At 34.4% G+C, this 20,613-nt stretch overlaps 1 protein-coding gene across 2 annotated transcripts in view; it reads right to left on the bottom strand.

Moving 5' to 3' along the window:
* ARHGAP28 (Rho GTPase activating protein 28) overlaps window positions 1–20,613 on the bottom strand; it is a 186,698-nt gene that overhangs the window by 26,531 nt on the left and 139,554 nt on the right. For both annotated transcript variants that reach the window (XM_031946622.1, XM_031946623.1), the window contains exons 4-8: window positions 18,375–18,462; window positions 15,829–15,986; window positions 12,863–13,028; window positions 12,665–12,756; window positions 7,865–7,942 (exon numbers count right to left, since the gene is read on the bottom strand). In XM_031946622.1, coding sequence (XP_031802482.1) covers window positions 7,865–7,942; window positions 12,665–12,756; window positions 12,863–13,028; window positions 15,829–15,986; window positions 18,375–18,462 — 582 coding nt within the window. The remainder of the gene's footprint in view (window positions 1–7,864; window positions 7,943–12,664; window positions 12,757–12,862; window positions 13,029–15,828; window positions 15,987–18,374; window positions 18,463–20,613) is intronic.

Below are 20,613 nucleotides of genomic sequence, written 5' to 3'. Positions count from 1 at the left end.
CAACCAAAGGAAATAGTCAAATGTTCAATGACTGCCCCTTCCTCTGTGCAATAAGATTAATAAAGGTCATTTTTTGGTGGCATAGTGGACAGAGTACTGAACCTAGTTGAAGTCAAGAAGACCTGAATTCAAACTCAGGGCCTCAGACACTTAATTGTATCCTAAAACGACTTCTGTCTGTCTCAGTTTCCTCAACTGTTCAGTGCAGATAATATCACCAATCTCCCAGATTTGTTGTAAGAATCACATCTTATTTGTAAAGTATTTAAAAAGCACAATGCCTGGCACATGTTGTTCAGTATCTTCAAACTTTCCATGAACTTATTTTGTTTATTTTTCTTTTTTTTAAATTAAATTAAAAAATTTATTTTCAATTTATTTTCAAATTTCAAATAAATTTATTTTCAAAATACATACATGGATAATTTTCAACATTCACCCTTACAAAACCCTGTGTTCTAATTTTTTCCCTCCCTTCCTCCACTCCCTCCCCCAGATGGCAAATGATCGAATATATGTTAAACATGTATAATTTCTCTACACATATTTCCACAATTATCTTACTACACAAGGAAAAATCAAATCAAAAAGGGAAAACAAATGAGAAAGAAAGCAAAATACAAGCAAACAACAACAAAAAGAGTGAAAATGCTATGTTGTGATCCACGTTCAGTTCCTACAGTCCTCTCCTTAGGTACAGATGGCTCTTTTCATCCCAAGACCATTGGAACTGGCATGACCTTATTTTGGATGTCTTAGCAAAAATATAGGAGTGTTTTGCCAACTGTTCTGGTTCCCTTCTGTCCTTGAGATCTCTGACACTAACACACTACTATTTAGATGTTAGACTTAGATTGCTGACTTCAGCTCTTCTTGATTATGGCTTTGCTTCCTCTCTCTCTTACCTTATTCATCAAATAATATTTATTCCTAAGCTTAAACTTTCTGTCTTGTCCTTCTGAACATTCCCAACCAATCTGAAGTATCTCCCTATCTACTTTTCTCCTCCCTAGTTATGTTCTTTCCAGCACAACCCTCCACCTCAACCCCAGTTTGGTAATTTCTGCAAGATACCTGACTGTATCCCGAATTCCCTCCTGTAGTTAATTGTCCAGCTCAAATAGATCATAACTACCCATAAAAAAAAGACATGCTTTATAGGAACCATGCTATCCCTGATCCTAGCATCCTCTGCTCCAACTGCTGACTCATATATTCTCTACTTTATCAATCCCTTATCTAAGCTCTCAGATGACTCTTCATTAGCCAGTTATCTACAATATAAGCCTGTTTATAATGCAGGTTTGTATACTGGTATTTGTTTGAGAATGACAGTTTTTGAATAATAACTTTTAAATTAATGTCTCTCATGGGTGTTTTAATAGTTTCTTGGGGGGAGGAAGTCTTAAAAGCATGACTAATTCTATATAAATACAGATTTTTTTTCACTTTGACCATAATTTCATTTCTGTGGTCTTGGCAAAATACTTTTTCTTCCCACAAAGCAAACACTTTGGGCTTTGACAAAGCTTTCCTTTCCCTTTCCCCCCCTTCCTTCCTAGCCTTTCGCAAGAAAGTATGTCCCTCAGATGGTTCACATACAGAATGGGAACGTGCCCAATAAAGATGATCTTACTTCTTTCTGCACACGTAGAATAATGATATATTCCAGGAGTGGTGCTGGCAGCCTTTTCAGCCAAGACACACAGGCTTCTTCCACATGTGATTTTTTTTGTCTGTGTGCTGGGCTTTTTTGGCAGAGATGGGGGAAGGGAGATTGAGTGTCTGAGCTATCATAACTTAAAAAGCCTTTCCTGGCTTTTTAAATCTTGAAAACGGTTTTCAAAGATTACTTGGTCTCTAAAAAGTCTAATAAGCCTGGCTGGTTTGTATTCATCCACTTTTACTTGTCACCTCTTCTCCAATACTTTTTTCCCCTTGAAGGCAACCTCATCTGTCTTACTGCTTGTATTATTATAAGATTAAGAGAATACAAGGCTTTTGCCTGAAACAGATATAAAGAGAATCCCTCTGCAGATACTGATTGCCATGAGAAAGTGACTAGAGAGGCTGAACATAATTACTTTATGGACAATTTCAGCCAGATTTCAAGTGGTAGTTTATTTAATTTTAGGTTATATCTGATCTGCTTTCAATCAATCAAAAAACATTTATTAAGTACCTACTATGTGCTAGGCACTGTGCCAAGGAGTAATCAATTTGCTCTATAGCTCCCTATCTTTTGCCACTACTTCCTAATTTATACCAGCAGAAATACGAAATAAAAATGCAGCAGAAAAATGACTTACTACTTGACTCTTTAGAGTTGTGAAGATTTGATTTATGCCCCTGAGAAACTTTCAACCCAACAGAGATAATATAGATCACTGTATTTTCAAACAACAATCAATATATTTTATAAAGCAAATATCCTTGTGGAAAGATGGAAAGGCAGAAGAAAACCAAAATCTTTTACAGTTTGTTTCTTTTTTAAATTTTTAGGTTTAGGAGATTTCCCAAGTAGAAATTCATTCTACAAATGCAGGATAAGAAAAATCACCCACAACAATCCAAGAGAATTAATGTAAAAAATGCTAACTCTAGATAGAGATCTATCTGATCAACTCTGATTACAGATTGAAGTATTTTTTCCTACTTTCTTTATGTTTTTTGCTTCTATTGTTTTAGGGATTCTACGGCAATATGACTAATATGAAATATTTTGCATGACTTCACATGTATAATTGATCATACTTTCTCAGTCACCGATGGAGTGAAACAAGGCTGTATGCTTAGCCACTTTGTCAAATGTCTTCAATAAGGATAAGCATGACATCTGAAAGGTCAGCTAACACACTGATAGTAAATTCTTCAACTTAAAAAGGCTACAAGTCAAAACTAAAGTGGAGAGAGTATTGGTGCATGATTTTTTGGTTTACAGATGATTGTGCACTCAGCCTTTTAAGCCAAGATGCAACAAAAAATGAATTGATTCTCTGTGTTTGTGCTTGCACTAATTTTGTGATAATTGATATCACGTTGTTTCTTTTCTCTGTGAAGGAAAGAATTTTCAAACATTTAAAAAATGAATGTCAAAAATAAATAAAATTTTTTAAATCACCTATAACTTAAAAGTCTTGGTTGCAGGGGACACTGAAAGCTAATGTGTTCTCAGATGGATACTCAGCCCAGGTCTTCCTGACTTTATAATACTCCATAGCCACTGAAAAGAATAGCCAGAAGAAGGACTTATTAAAAAAAAAAAAAAAAAAAGAGCTCCATCTTTCGCCATCTATTATATAGGAACTCTTGTTCTGACACAATGGAGTAAAGGAGAGATGTGGTGTAGTAGCAATATCTCCCGATTTGGAATCAGGTCTATATTCAAGATTCCATTCTTTCATTAGCTATTGATTGTAGATAAATCAAAACCTCTGCCTTTGTTTCTTACTCTATAAAATGGGAAAAGCAGGTTTTTTTTTTTTTTTAATGGCATGTAAACTGTAGATTTCTCAGGAATTCAAACAACAGAAGTACCAGAAATCCCATAGAGCTGCTCTTGCAAAAACCAACCCTCCTTTGTTTCTACCATAGCAAAATATTGGCCCAGCTTTGGAAGCAGCTGAACCAGGTGCAAAAACTTTGCCAAATAAAAGAAAAAGGAAAATAAAAATAAAAATAAAAAAGCAAAGGACAATTAATTGAAAAGGACACCATGTTATCTATTCAAGGTTAATGAGAATAGGAGACCAGGAATTTCAAACAACAATCAACATAGTTTATAAAGCAAATATCCTTGTGGGGAGGATGGGAAGGCAGAAGGAAACCAAAGTCTTTTATAGTTTGTTTCTTTTTTTAAATTTTTAGGTTTAGGAATTTCCCAAGTAGAAATTCATTCTACATATGCAGGATAAGAAAAATCACCCACAACAATCCAAGAGAATTAATGTAAAAAATGCTAACTCTAGAGAGAGATCTATCTGATCAACTCTGAATACAGATTGAAGTATTTTTTCTTCTGATTCAATTTTTGAATCAAAAATATAATAATAAGATTAAGTCACCCCTAGGGAAAAAAATTGTTGCTCCCAGAGCATCATACACAGTAACAAGATTATGTGATCATCAAGTGTGAGGGACTTGGCTCTTCTCAGCAATGTGGTGGGTCCAAGACAATTCCTATAGACTTGGGATGGAAAATGCCATCAGCATCCAGAAAATGGAGCCTGAATTTGGATCAAAACATAGTATTTTTCACCTTTGTTTGTTTACTTTTTCCTTTCTTGTGCTTCCCCCTTCCTGGTTTGATTTTTCTTGCAAAATGTGACAAATACGGATATATGTTTAAAAGGATTGTACATGTTTAACCTATGTCAGATAGCTTTAGTCTTAGGGAGGGGGGAGATAAGAGAGGAAGGGAGAAAAATTTAGAACAAAAAGTCTAACAAAAATGAATGTTAAAAACTATCTTTATATGTATTACTTTATAGGTCTTATATGTCATATATCTTTATATGTATAGTAGTAAAATGCTGTTGAAAAGAAATGTTGCTCCCATTTGTGAGAAAGATATATATTTTTTTGTTTTTAATAAATGTTGCAAGAGCCTGAATCTTTAGATTCAATAACAAGGAAACCAAATAGCTAAAATGATTAGAAAACAGTCTATTCTGAAAAACACTGAAACCTGGAATGAAGAAAATCTCACAGATCATACATTCGACCCTCTTCCATAAAATAAATTTCCCTAGTGCTTGGTTCAAGTGTCCTTCCTTTATTAAGAAGAAAGTCACTGAAAAAGAAAAAGCTTTTAACTGCTTCCAATTAGAGCAGGCCTCACAAATCAGGATTGGCTTGGCATCTGCACGTCCTGTCTGGCTGAACCCAGTGATTTCTTCTCTGAACCAACCTTCCAGTCATTTTTAATGAAGTTTTTAATATATAAAAACCTGGGCAAGAATTTTACAGTGGTACATGTTAGAAACCATGTTTTTAGTGTCATTACACTAGCTGAATTTGAATCTACCAAGAAAAATGGTAGGACTTAAAAATCTTATGTGTTTTATTTTATAATATATTGTTTATGTTTTCTAAATGTGACTATAAAAATACTTCCTGAGAAAAGCAGTTAGCCATAATTTAATAAAAAAATCTAGCTAAAGCAATACAGTTGTTCAATGTTTAGGATATAAGGTTACAATTCTTTTCTAATAACATTTTTTCTGCTTCTCTACATTGTTCTCTAAAACACTTTCCCATTTGCTTTTTTGGAGCCCAAATGATTAGAATACCCAGATTACATTCTCTTTTAAACAAGGTGAATGAAATAAAGATTTTGAAAGTTATTAAATCTATTAGTAAAGAAAGGTTGTATTTACATGGTCACTTTCATGTTGACCACAGTGCACAGGAATATACTTGTGTAAAAGTAGCCACAAAGAATCTGGTGATGAAGAATCATTAACCCCACTTAAAAGTAATTTTCATAAGCATTTTCAGACAAAAGCTTATGAGTAAGTTATGATTGTCCATGAAATGTTTATAGTGTACCATAACATACATATACAAGATGTCTTGTATTATGTCTTATACACTTGGTTATAAAAAGAAAAGAGACTTTTAATCATATCCACATGTTTGGATTTTTTTTTTAAACACACACACACACACACACACACACACACACACACACAACCTGAACCAGTTAGGATGTGTGCAAACCCAAATGTCACAATAATATATGAAGGCTTGGAAAGATAGGATCTGGTTCTGTTTAGGAAACTTGTTTCCTTGACTTCTGATTGGTTGCCTGATTAGACAGACTTAAACAAACCAAGATTGAACTCAAAAGCATTATCTTTCATCTGTAAATTTAGATCATGCCTGTTATGGACTGATTCCTTTTTTCCCTTTCTTCCTCTCTTTCCAGTGCTCTCCTTCAGACTTTTATATAAGAACATATGTAGCCAAGATTCATGATTCATCCATATGCTTTACAGAAACTATACAAACTTGGACTTCTAGACTTGCCTTTAGAAACAAATTCATTTTCCTTCTGTCTGTACCTAAAAGCTAACTCTTCATATATGCACACCTTCAGAGTGGATGCCTCACAAAAGCTGACATTCATGAGGGTTTTTCTCTCACGAGCATTTCTTCTATTCCCTTCTCTTATAAATTGTATCCCCTCTACCACTGTTTAAAACCCATTTCCTCTTGTTCTATATCCCACAGAAAAGTATCTGGTCACGTGTTAAGGGCAGGTAAATGACACAGAGAAGAGAAAGCTGAGTTTGGAGTAAAAGTGACCCTCAGTTCAAAACCTGCTTCTCATACTTACAAGCTGTAAAATTCTAAAACAAATCATTCAACCCAGGGATTCTTAACCTGGGACCTTGAATCCATGATCCTTTAAAAAAACAAAACAAAATAAACAAACAAAAAAACTCTTTGATAACTATTTCAATATAATTATTTTCCTTGATGATCTTTGGCATTTTGTATTTAAAAAACCCAATAAAATACTAAGAAGGCTTTTTCTATAGGCTTCACCAGTCTACAAAAGGAATCCATAACCCCAAAAGGTGAAGAACCCTAATTTAAACTATTTCAGGCTTAGTTTCCGCATCTGTAAAATGGGGAAAATAGTAGCACCCACCTCATAAAATTATTATGAAGATCATATGTCATAATCTACATAATGTGCTTTGCAAATCTTCATGTGCCATATGGTATTTATTATTATTCTATTAATTCAACAGTGTAGGTATCTGAAGCTATATTTGAATCCACCTTTTCCCAACTACCTACCTGCCCTATTATTTCTCCTACAAATAGAAATTCTTGTAGAATGGATGAAAGGATATTCTTTCATTTCTATAAATTCTCTGTACTTAGCTTTAGGACCAAACAGATATATACTCCCCACTTCCCACTGGTCTTTTGAAACCTTTTATCAGCCATTAATCAATTATTCATCCTTTTTAAGGATCTTGAATCCTATTTTTAAAAGGACAATTTTCATAAAACTGGACTTAATGAGAAGAACTTTTCTTTCATAGGTACATCTTCCTTTTTAGAGTTTCATCAGCACCAAATAAAAATAAAGTAGTAACTATGCTCTACACTACCCAAATTTTTCCTTTAGAGAATTTTTTTTTTTAAACTGTTGCATGAGAACCAGGAAAACAGCATACATGGTAACGGCAACATTATCTAATAATCAACCAAGATAGACTTAGCTCATCTCAACAACACAATGATCTAAGACAATTATAAAGGACTCATGATAGAAAATGATATTCACATCCAGAGAAAGAACCATAGACTCTGAATGTAGACTAAAGCATACTATTTTCATTTTTAAAAAATTTAACAGTTGAATTAGGGCAGCTAGGTGGTGCAGTGGATAGAGTGCCCATAATGGGAGTCAGGAAAATTCATTTTTCCAAGTTCTACTCTGGCCTCAGACACATACCAGATGTGTGACGCTGGACAGGTCACTTAGCCCTATTTTCCTCAATTCCCTCACCTATAAAATGAACCAGAGAAAGAAATGGCAAATCACTCCACTATCTTTGCCAAGAAAACCCTACATAGAGTCATAGAGTAAGACACAATTGAAACGACTGAACAATAGCTGAACTGGATGTGAATTTGATGAATAAGATAAGATAATTCAGATAATACAATTATAAATTTATAAACTATAGGGATTAAATGTAATACCAGGTCTTAGCGTATTGTTTTTTGTCCATGTCATTGAATTTATCCATCAAATTCAAACAAAACAGATAACTCTAGAAATGACCCAAGTAAGAAATAAACTTATTTCTGCAACAAGGTTAGAGGAAATGCTTGGTACCTTGACTCTGGATGCAGATCCTGGGACTCGAAGAATTCCTTCTGTTTCCAAGCCTGTTTCTTCAAGTTTCTGCAAAAGCTTTTAAAATATAAAGGTACATTTAAAAACATGCCTTTTATCTGATTTGGGGGAAAAAAGCCTAAATAACAGTCACTTAAATTTTTAAAAATTTATGCAAATAAAATCATCTAAACATTTATCAAGCCCCTAAGTGGTATAATTAGTAGGGCACTAGACCCGAGTTCAAATCCATCCTCATCAACACTAATTAACTATGTGAACATGTTAATCTCTTTCTCAATTTTCTCAACTAAAAATGGGAATAATTATAGCGCCTACTATCATTATCACTATAAAGTTTTTGTAAGGATCATATGAGATAATAATTTGTAAGGTGCTTAACACAATGCTTAGAAAATTGTCAAGTGGTTATGCATGCTTCACTTATTTCCTTCCTCGTGCCTATTTATTAATTTATTTTTTTAAGTTATTTCAATTTTGTCTAACTTATCTCATTTGGAGTTTTCTCGGCAGAAGTACTGGAACAGTTTGCCATTTCCTTCTGTAATTCATTTTACAGATGGGGAAATTGAGGCAAACAGGAGTAGGTGATTTGCACATGGTCACAGTTCTGAAGCCAAATTTGAATTCAGGTCCTCCTCACTTAAGGCTGGTACTCTATCTAGTACACCATCCAGCTGCCCAGCAAATAGTTAATATATAAAACTTTTATCAGATATTTAAATATCTGTGGGGGTTTGTATTTGCTGTTATTTTTCTTTGTCATATCAAACTTCATAGTGTTCACTGATCCATTATAATTCTTCGCATGATAATGTGTTTAAAAATTATATAATTCTGCTTTCACAAACAAGAGTATAAACTAACAAGAAGGCTCAGGGGTCCTACACTACATCCGTCATGGCATAAATTCTATCACCAGTCTTTCTCTCTCCTTCTGGAGACAGGTCCACAGCAGGAAGGAAGATAAAAGATACAATCATCTCTAGATCTGGCAACAAAAAAAAAGTACTAAAAGCTAGAAGAATGTGTTATCAACTAAAAGTATTATACTGTGGTTTCTTAGACTTGAATTATATAAAGTTTCTTTGAACTCTGTCTTTTATATAGTGTATGAATAGGAGTATTCAGTATTTGGTATGATGAAAGTGGTTCAGGAGGAAAAGCTCAGGTTGTTGCTGGATATTCAGCTGTGAAGGGGGACAATTTGGGGAGTCTGTATGCAAATAAGAGAAGATAAGAGAAAAAATTGCAAAGATTTTTAGTTCTTAATTAGTATATGACAATAGCTCATTCAGCATTTTAAAGGTACTAATTTTAATTTAGAAATGTTAGAATTTATAAATATATTTTTGCCATTTTAACTATGCCACTGGATGTCACTAAAGATTCACAGTTATGCAAATCAATGAAAATGCAAATCAAATGTAAATCTCCTGGGTTATAAAAAAAAAAAAAAAAAAACTTTTTTTTTATTTGTTTAAAAAGTAATAAGGATGCCTACAATTGCAATTTGTATAACATAAAAATGTTTTGCAAAATGCTTCCCTAAAAATATTTCTTTAGGAAGGTCACATTTACACTAAGAAAAAAGAGCTCCAAATAACCAGTTATTTATTTTTACTTATCAGTATTTGAAAAGTAAGTTCTCAAAATGTAAAACTATTTTTAAAAGCTAATCTAACAAGCAATTGTATATGGATATAATTAACTAACTAAATGTCTTTGTTAACAAAAATATATTGTCTTTTATTCCAAATTATACAACAAATATATTACATTTGGAGAAACTATGGGAAAAAATAAAGTAAGCAACTCATGAAATTATGCTTTCTCCTTTCATGCAAAAGAAAAGTGTAGAGAAAAATCTGACATCACTGACTTTTAATAAACAGTCAGCATATGATTATTTGACTTGGGTACATAAATATGGAGCTGGAAGGAACTTGCGAGATCACTTAGTCTAACCATCTCATGTGACAGATGAGAAAAGACAGGTGAAGTCATTTAGTAAAAATCACAGATAGTTAAGAAAAAGGAGAATTTGATCTCCTATCTTTTACCTCCAATTCTCTTTCCATAATACTATTCTGCCTTTAAATGAGTTTCCTCAACATCCTTCCTCCACTTCTCCCCTCTTATTCACATTCTCACCCATTCTCTACTCTGAACCCAAGAGAAAGAGGTAAACCCTTCCTTGCTAAACTGAATCTTTCTACTAATACCATTCATCTCACCATTTCAATTAATTCTCTCTCTCTCTCTCTCTCTCTCTCTTTCTTTCTCTCTCTCTCTCTCTGTCTGTCTCTTTCTCTGTCTGTGTGTCTGTCTCTGTCTCTCTCTCCCCCTCTGTTTGTGTCTTTGTCTCTTTCTCTCTGTCACTCCTTCCCTTTCTCTCTCTCCCCACCTATGTTTTCTACCCTCAACCAGTAAATATGCCTAGATCTTTACTATATCTTTTTTCCCCTAACTGAATCCCTTCTCATGATTTTGCCAATGCTATCAAATTATCTTCTCATGTGGCTCCAAACTTTTCACCGTCAAACTCTTTCCTTTTGCCCTCCTTGATCCATTTCAATCTGACTACTATCCTCACCACCTTACTGAAATAATTCTCTGGAGTATCACTAGTGATATTTTCCTCATCAAATCTGATGCTTTTTTTTTTTTAAAGTCTGTCATCCTTGACTTTTTTATGTCATGACACTGTGGCCCATCCCTTTTTCCTTTAACTCCACTATACTTTCATCATTGCACTTTCAAGCTTCTCCTACCTTTCTGATTATTTCTTCTCTGACTTTGTAGCTGGCTCCTCTCCAACATTCTATCACTTAAACAAGAAGGTTTTCAAAGATTCAGTTCAAAACTCTCTTATCTTCTCTTCCTATACTATCTATCTCCTTTAATGACTTCATCCACTCTCATACCCTCAATTACAGGTGATTCCCAAATCTACATCTTCACTCACAGCTTTGCTTCAAGGCTCCAACCCTATATTTCCAATTATCTACTAGATATTTCCCTTCCAACCTCTCAAATTTCTCCATCCAAATCTAGCCTTCTCTCAGACTTTTCTCTTTTTGTTTGTAACATAATTTGTCCAGGCTCCCAACCTTGTTGTGTTGGTATCATGTCATATGATTCATCGATCCATTCATTTTCTAAGTTCTATTGTTCCCAGTTCTATAATATTTCTTTCAGGGATATTCTCCTCTCCAGTCCCACAAGAATCACCATATTTCATGGGATTGTAGACTTAAAGCTGGAAAGAACCTTTGATTCCTTCTATGGCAGCTAGATAGCATAGTAGATAGAGCACTGGGGTTGAAATCAGAAAGAACTACCTTCATGAGTTCAAATCCAGTCTCTGACAGTTCCTAGCTGTATGACCCTGTCACTTATCTGTAAAATGAACTAGAAAAGGAAATGGCAGAATCTTTTGCCAAGGAAACCCAAAACGGTCACAACTAACTCAATAATAATAATGCAATCCTCCCTTTGACAGGTGAGAAAAATTAAGATAACAAAGGCAGGAGGTGCTAGAGCTGAGATTCAAACCCTGTTTTAATTACAAATCTAGTTCTCTTTCCATTGCACAAGCTACCTTATGTTTTTCTTAACCTCTGGTTGGAAACCAGACCACAATCATACAGCGACAGGCTTCAAACTGTTCATCCTATTTCTATTCTATGAGTTCCCTAATTCATCCTCCATGCTATTACTCAAGTACACTGCAATAATCATGTCACCCTTATACTCAACAATTCTGGCATTCAAGCCCTCTACAATCTAGATCCAACTTTAACACATCTTACTCTCTTGCAGTTGATTCTACATTCCAGTTAGAAACAAAGTAGACTTATTCTCCATCCCTAATTCTTGCCTTCATACCTTTGGTCATACCGTTCCTCGTGTACTCTCCCTACTCCACCACCATCTCTCCCCTCTGAAATTCTTTGGGACTCTTTTTTCCCTTATCCACACCTTATTCTTCTTGTATCACAGTTATTTGTTTATTTATACTTCCCCTCATTAAATTACAAACCATTCAAAAACAGAGAGTTGTGACAGGTTCATATCTCCAACACCTGGGTTACTATGCCCGCATTTAACAAAAATTTGTTGAATTATTGAACAAAATTAATTATGTAAATGGTTCTCTTGTAGGAATTTAAGAAGAGTGTGCAAAATAAGATTAAGAAATATCAATATATTTATCAATTTTGGCCCTAGGTATAAATGAAAGTATTTGCATTATTAACCCTTAGTAACAATTTAATAATAGTTTTTAATAACTACTAAAATATAATAGTTATTCAATTGATATTCTATTAATTGATATTGATATTCTAGGATCCAGGCACTGTGCTAAAGCACTTTACAATTATTAACTTATTTGATCCTCATAACTAGGGAGGTAGATGCTATTGTACCCCCATTTTAAAGATGAGGAAACTGAGGCAGAGATTGTGATATGTTCAGGGTCATACGTCTAATAAGTTCTAGTAGTTGAATTTAAATTGAAGTCTTCTTGATTACAAACCCAGTGTTTTATTGTACTACTTGGCTGTCTTCTAAAAATGAGAAATAACTTAATACTGGGTTTAATAAAAAGCAAATATATAAAATCTAGAAACCTCAATAATATTTAATGATAGGTTTAAAGAGTATCAAGCATATGATATCTAAAAACTTAAGTAAAAATTCAATAATGGGCTTAATAAGTACCAAACATAGAGTCTCAGCCCTACTGATGCTATGGATTTGCATTCTACTCACTTTTTGGAAGATAAGAGGAACTTTAATTCCAGGGAACTTCTTTTGATCGTTTTCCAACAGGACATTAAGTGGAACACCAAAAAGTCCATTTTCTTCAAAGTTAAAGAAGAAATGAAGGAAAGAAAGGAACCAGTTAAGCAATACTTCACTGCAGTACCCCACTATTTTTGAATCATTGGGTCCCAATGCTCAGATTACCTCGTCCTTTTACTTTGTCTGTTCGGTCCCTCTTCAGTTCAATCCCCAGAGCATCATAAAAGGCTGTCAATTCGATGAGAGAGAGATAGCGAATCTTCTTCATGTCTTCAACAGACAGATCTCCTACTTCAGTTAAACCAAATCTGCTTTTTCGAACAATGAATTTCTGCAAATGCATGTTGGAAAAAAATGGAAACCTTCTTTAAAGGAAAGAAGAGATTGTGGGGATTTTGGCAAAGGCTGCTCTGATTTTGCACAGCATCTCTGAACATGCTTCTTTAGGAACAAAAAACCAGAAGCTAGTACAATTCTGATAAAGGTCAAGATAAATCTGACTTGTTACCTTCATGTGGTTTTCTATTCTGGTAGGTTTATTGAATGATAGTGCAGAGGAGGTAACATATCCACTTGAACTGATATATAAGCATCTAAGCACATTTATGAGCTGAAATCAGAGACCCCAAAACAAACACCATAGATGCCATTTGCTTGTTTCTCCTAGCACATTACCCTTCTCTCCCCTAAAAAGTACTTTTCTAACTTGTTCACATTAATCAGAACATGATGAATAGAACACTCCCTACCCTACCCAGGCCACATTAAATGACAATTTCTACATCTACAAAATATAGATAAAAATATATATCAGCAATAATCCTGCCTCCCAGCATCCTTGAAAACCCAGTAGAAATGTTAGCACAACTAATCACAGTAACAAGAGGTACAGAGAGTACGCTCTTTCCGTACCGTAAATCAAAGAATTTGTCTCTTCAGTTCACAGCCCCTCCATCTCCTGAAACTGTATTAAAATAGCAAAGGTGATTTTGCTCACAATAACTCTGGATGGCATTTCATTCCACAAAATAAGCGTGTTCTATAGATCTTTGGGAGATGATCTTTATGTTTATTTAGAAGCACCAAGTTTTCTGGATTTAATTGCAATATTTTATATTGTACTCTAAGGAATAAAGGGACAGATGAGTGGTGTAATGGATAGTCTTCTGGGCCTGGAGTTAGAAAGATTCATCTTCATGGCTTCAAATGCAGCCATAGACACTTACTAGCTGGGTAAGTCACTTAACCATGTTTGACTTAGTTTCCTCATCTGTAAAATGAACTAGAGAAGGAAATGGCAAACCTCTCCAGTATCTTTGCCAAGAAAACCCCAAATAGGGTCATGAAGTGTTGGACACAACTGAAAAGTGAATCAACAACAACCACCACAACAAATAGGTGATACTAATAATAAGTAATAATTAGCATTTACATGGCACTTTAGCTTTGTAAACTGCTTCTCAAATATTATCTCATTTGATTCTCACAACCACCTAAGGAAATAAGTGCTAGCATTAATATTATTTTACAGATAAGGAGACCAAGGCAGACATACATTAAGTAATTTGCTCTGTGGCAGAATTTGAACTCAGGTCTTCCCTGGTTCTAAATCTTATTTTCTATTTTCTGTACCATCTAGTTGCCTTCATAGGTGCAAGTAAGCTATAGCCTATCAATAGTGATGAACTATGTAAGTAATGGTAACACATGTAAACTGAAAATGGAGTTGGGCTAGTCATGGGGAAAGAATGAGGGGGTAATAAATGGACACTGATAATCATAAAATATGAACAGAACCAACAGAGGTTTTCCAAAATGTTTTTATATAAACTTCCTATGTGTTCACTATCCTTTTATTGGAAACTGTTGAAAAATAGAACATGAATTGTAAGGAATGAGATGTGAAAAAGTTGTGATATGTAGCTGGAGGATTATGCTCGTTTCAACGAGATCATGAATAACAGGACAGGAGGATCATGGGAGAGAATAGGAGAAACGTTAAGACATGGGCCCCTTGGGAGGAAGAGAGAGTGAAATTAATACTGTGACTCTACTTCTGAGGGGAAATGATACCTAGGATGGGGCTAGAACTTGGTGGTTACTAGGGAGAACTGTCCTGAATAGTCGCTTCCTAATTTAATTAGTTATTCTTAATAACTACTTTTTGTTACTGTTCTTGCTAAAACAAAAGTTCTATTAAAATAGAATTTTTCAAGTTGCACAGTGATTTAAAATGATTATTTAAAATTTCTCTCCTCTAAATTTCAATGTCCCAAGGCCGAGTCCAAGTCATCCATCCTAGAAAGAGTAAATGATGTCATGTATTTTATTTAGAATCAAACTAGTTTGTTAGAACTGCATATAGGATTATAAACTATATCAAATAGTTTTCCATCTCAAGGAGAGGGAGGAAAAGAATTTGGAACTCCAAATTAAAAAAAAAAAACAAGAATGATAAAAATAGTTTTTTGGGTTTTTTTACACATAATTGGGGGAAAATATTGAAAAGGAAAAAAATACTATATGTAAAATAATAAGTTCTAAGGTAGGATTTTGAGAGGCTCTTTCATACATGATGTCTGTGCCTTAGGACATAGGTTTTGGACAAATCTCTTCTGGTTGCTCAAATACCTATATTTAGTTTACTTCCTAGTCTTTGACAATATTCTGTATACCTGGAGTTACTGGATAGATGAAAACTGAATAGGAATAATAGTATTACAGTAATATATCATTTCTATTTCATCTTGTTTTAACTAGACCCAAGGGAGGCCAAGCTTATTTTTCTATGGGAGCATTGAACTGTTTACTGCCCTAATCAGAGCATTATTCCTGTTTACATTACAAAAAAAGACTATGGTTCATATATTACAGGAAAAGGCAAGAAAATGGAAATGCTAAACAAGGCAGCCCTTTTCAGAATAAAAAAATTCTTAAACACACACACACACTCATATACCAAATATCCTGCTTTTTGCCCTATAGGGAATCCAGCAGGAAATTAGAATCACAGAAAGCAGAAACTCAAAAAGCCATGTAGTCCAACATCATTATTTTACAAATGAGGAAAATGAGCAAAGAGTGATATACAGAGAATGGTTAATTGCACAAACATGAGAAGTGCTACTTACAGTTAAAGAAGAATCTTCTTTTTTAAACCTTTGTGATTTAAGACCTTCTTTTTCTTTGGGAATCTCTGTGATGGACTCTGAGAAAGATACTTCAAAGGATAATTCTTCTGCTACTGATGGAGTGTCTTTATCTAATCCACAGTCAAGACAACTGTTGGCTGAAAATGTGAACAAAGGACATGCGGACATATCATGAGTCAAAGCACATGTGACATATCATGAGTCATCTGTAAAACAATAACATTTCCTGTACCCTCAACACTGTATAAAAGCATTCTACCTACCCACCCAGCCAGAGAAGTGGTCACAGCTCCCATGAAAGCAGGGCCATCAGACTCAAACCAAAGGATTTCAGTTGAGCAATAATTTAGTATTGCCCAGCCTGGAACATGAAGTCAATCTTGTCACTATCGCTTAGACAAATTGCCCATTTTGATCCCACCTGTTCCTCTCCTTTTTGTTTTTACCTCTATATGTACTTGGATATACATTCCAATTTGCCACCGAAATAAGTGTTAAAATTTGGCATATCTAGCTAGACTCAGTATCTCTCAGACATCAGAATCTGAGGTTGCATGTACTGAGAAAGTCATGGGATACAGAAAGATGGAATACAGAGATGAAACATCTCTGGTAGATCATATCTGCAGTACAGTATTGAGTTCTAAGAACTACATTTCAGGAAGACAGTGGGTCAGGGAGGGCTTTGGGAAGAAATAAATTCATTTCAATTCAATGTTTATATATTTAATATCTATCAAGTGGCAAGAAGTATTCTAGGAGCCAGGGATAAATACAGCTCCTCCCCTCAAAGAGCCTGTCTTCTACTGAGGAAAAACAATATGCATATATAGAAGTAAATATGAAATACATACAAGTAATTTGTAGATGTAGGCAAGACATCTAAAAGAAAGGGAAGTTTGTTAATAAAAGAATGGAGAGTCCAGAGGATAAAAAATTAGCATAAGGAAGAGTGGGATAAGGATGGATAGGACATAGTTGGTTATGAAGGAAAATTGAATAGTGATCAGAGAAGGGAACATTGGCTAAGAATCATAGGTGTTCTTTTTGGCATCAAAGGGCAACAAAGAATAGCAAAGGTCATATTTATCATATTATTAGTCTCTCAGTAAGGAAGTAAAAATACCTTCTGGGACAAGGTGGCTATCCGTTCCCTGGTCCTACCTTGATGTTCAAAGCAGAGGTCAATGATTTCCTGGAGCTAGCCATCTATTAGAAATATTCTGCTTGAACAAGAAGCACAGAACCTGTGGCAAAGCATTAGCAATGGTCTTTCTCCTAGGCAGAGGAGGAAGGATAAATAATAATGCTTACATACCTACAGAGTACTACACATATCTATGATACACTACCTTCCATCATAAAAGGAATTGTGAATGAGCACGAAAGATTAAAGAATCCTTATGAAAACTTAAGGGGGACTAAGTAAAAATGGTGACTACTTTATGCATTAAAATTAATTCATTTAAATAAATAGGGAATAAGTGAATTGAGTTTGTTGTATAGTGTTTTATTTTTTTTAATGAAATTATTAGAAATAGTGATAATGATAGCTAGCATTTAAAGGGCATTTTAAGATTTGTAAAGTGCTATATATGTATTAAATTAAATGGTTTATTTTCTTCTGCTTGACTCTGGAGGACAGAACTGGTGGCAATGAATGAGTGGAAAGTGAAGAGAAGCAGATTTAGTTTGAAGTTGGATGTAAAAAGAAATTCCTAACAACTGTTGCTATTCCAAAGTGAGATTCCCTCTTACTGATGGTGACATAATGACTACTTGTCAAATACATGATAGAGTGGATTCTTATGAAGATATGGATTAGATTGTAAATTCTGTGAATTTTCTAAGGATCAGGCAGCACTGGAAGAGAACACAAATAAAATGGGTGCCCCACATCAATGGATACAGTCACATCCCTTTTTGCAGCATGATCTAAATTTGCTAACAGTGTGGCAACAAAGGGACAAAATATAATAATTTCTGGAAGATTCCTTTTCTAACATTTTCTAGGACTTAGCAATAAAATGGTAGCCCCTATATAACACATATATAACCCCTATATAACATATTTGCTTAAGGGTGCTAACAGGGGTCAGAAAGATTCTATTCTTTATGAGAACCATCTCCTTAATAATTGCAGAGGAAACCTACCACAAAAATCTATCCTTGTATCAACTTTATTACTTGACATATAATTGACTCAGTAATCCATATTTCACGCCTATTTCCCAGATTACTTCTGACTTTTAAGCAGATTCAGAAGAACAATTCCTAAATCAAAGAAATCTGTCATGTGCTTGATAAGAGACAAAACCTTATTGCTCCTAATTTCTTTTCCTCAAGTATATAATAAATGGTAAACAAAAAGAGAATATATTTTTAATACATATTCACAGGTGGATTATTTTAGGAACTGTTGCAGTCATTATAGATTTTATATACATGTAGTATGATCTCTTCCCTCACAAAATAAGATGAAGAGAGAAGTAAAGTGAAGTCTGATTATATTGTAGCTTACTCACAATTAACTGCTTTCCAAACTGGCTTCTTTCCTGGCACCTGTACACCATTTGCAGGAACAAGAGATACTGGAACAGGTTCAAATGAAGGCTATAAAAAGATGGGGGGAAACACATACATTTTATTTAATTTTTTCTTGAAATTCTAAACTTAAAAACGAAGAGAGACGTTATAATGCACACAGCAGAAAAGGAAGATTCTATATGAAACTGTGCTTTTCAACATGATACAATGGATACAGCATGCTATACTTGGAATCAAAAAGACCTGAGTTCAAATCCCATCTCAGATGCTTACTGCTTTCTCAGTTTTCTTTTCTCTAAAAGGGGGATAATCATAGCATCTACATCTCAGGGTTATTATGAGGACCAAATAAGAAAATAATTGGAAAGCACTTTGTAAATTTTAGAATTCATATAAATGTTAATTAATATTATCTAGATGATGAGTGCTTTTAAAAAATATATATATATGGTTTATATATATGCATACATATATTCCTATACAATTGCTCACACACACACACACACACACACACACATCCATGTTACTTTAAAAACTGTGCAGCCAGTCAGTAACTCCTCTTGAATTTCTTTCTGCTCATTTAAGAAATGTTATAATGACCCTCTTTAGGGGGGACACTTTTATTGCTTAATCTACTACCTCTTTTCTTGTATCACCCAATTAAAAGTGAGAAAAAGCAAGAAAAAAAAGGATTTGTAATAAATAAGCTAAATCAAGAAAAATAAATCCACAGAGTGGACATGCGAAAAATTTAAGTCTTTTTCTATCCTTATTTCCCTCATCTCTCTGTCAGGAAGTAATATTCTTCCTCAGAAGCCCTCTGAAGTCACAGCTCATAACTTCATTGATTGGTGTTCTTAAATGTTTTAAAGCTGTTTGTCTTTGCAATGTCACTGTCCTTGTACAACCTGTTTTCCTGGCTCTGCTCCCCACTTTGCATCGGTTTATACTACTCAGGTTCCCTGAAATCATCTCCTGCATCATTTCTCATAGTGAAATAACATTCTCATCTCATGCATGTGTCACAATTTATTAGGCTTTCTTCCAATAATCTAAGAGGTGATCTAAGTCAACTTCTTAGATCCTAATTCTTTTCTCTGCCTTCCCTTCTCCAAACCATAATTACAATTCTATAAATATGAACTGACTAAAAGTCTATCCATCATTTCAGCCCTGCTTTATTTATTCAATAAATGAGCACTCTTTGCAGCACATCGTTAATTCTAATGAATAATTCCCTTATTACTGGCTAAATGGTTTAGTTCACATGTGGCTCCCAGAAGAGGACCAGGTGTTGATCAAAATCATTCTCATTTTCAGCTATCAATGAATGTTAAATATACTTTTACACATTTGGTTCTTTGAAATAAAGAAATCAATTAAAAATGTATTAAGTGATGATTCCACCTTTTCTCATTTTCATACCAAACCGTGTAACAAACTGAAAGGTGGAAAGGACATTAAGCAGATGAAGAAATTGAGATTCAAAAAGGGTCACTCGTTATAAATGTCTAAGATAGGATTCCAATGCAGGTCTACTCTATTCCAGGTCCAGCTACTTTTATTATCTTTATCCTGGACCACCATATACTTTGTCTTGCTTTTCAAACTCTCACCAAAGTGGGGGCCTAGTTTTTCTACTGAAATTAACATAAAAATTATATTAAATTCCAGTTTTAGTACTGAACTCCCTAAAAACTATAGTAAGGTAATGACTAATGAAGGAGCTAAGCACTATTCTTTTCAGAACTGCTTTAGTCTTTAAGATCTCAGAGGGAGCTGAATAAGTCTGAAATAATATATGGAAGTTATATGTGTGATTGTAGTCTTGACACAGCATCCTAATGTTTGGATGGTAATGGACACCAATAACCAGTGTACACATACAGTGTAGCACAACCATTGCTTCTATGTTAAGCACAGATACAAATTATTCTTCACACTTTAAAATGATCCTCCTGGAACAGTTCATGAATGACATGTGCAAATATGGCTGCAAAGGCATCTATTTAGACAGCAGCTCTTTCTACATTATACATAGACCCAGAGTGGGAGGCTACTTATAAGTCTTTATTGCTCATCGGAGCCTAATGCTTTGTCTGTCAATTTATATGGTTCTGAAGTCAGTTTCTTCTCCATTGTACTCAAAGATAGTTCTTATCCATTGCCTTCATTTTTAAAAAGTCTTATCTCTGGCAGCTGCAATGCAGCTGTTTA

The sequence above is a fragment of the Sarcophilus harrisii genome, chromosome 1 (assembly GCF_902635505.1).
Source record: "Sarcophilus harrisii chromosome 1, mSarHar1.11, whole genome shotgun sequence".
NCBI classification, from domain to species: Eukaryota; Metazoa; Chordata; class Mammalia; order Dasyuromorphia; family Dasyuridae; genus Sarcophilus; species Sarcophilus harrisii.
The sequence above is the reverse complement of the archived record's forward strand: the minus strand, read 5'-3'. Positions and strand labels throughout refer to the sequence as shown.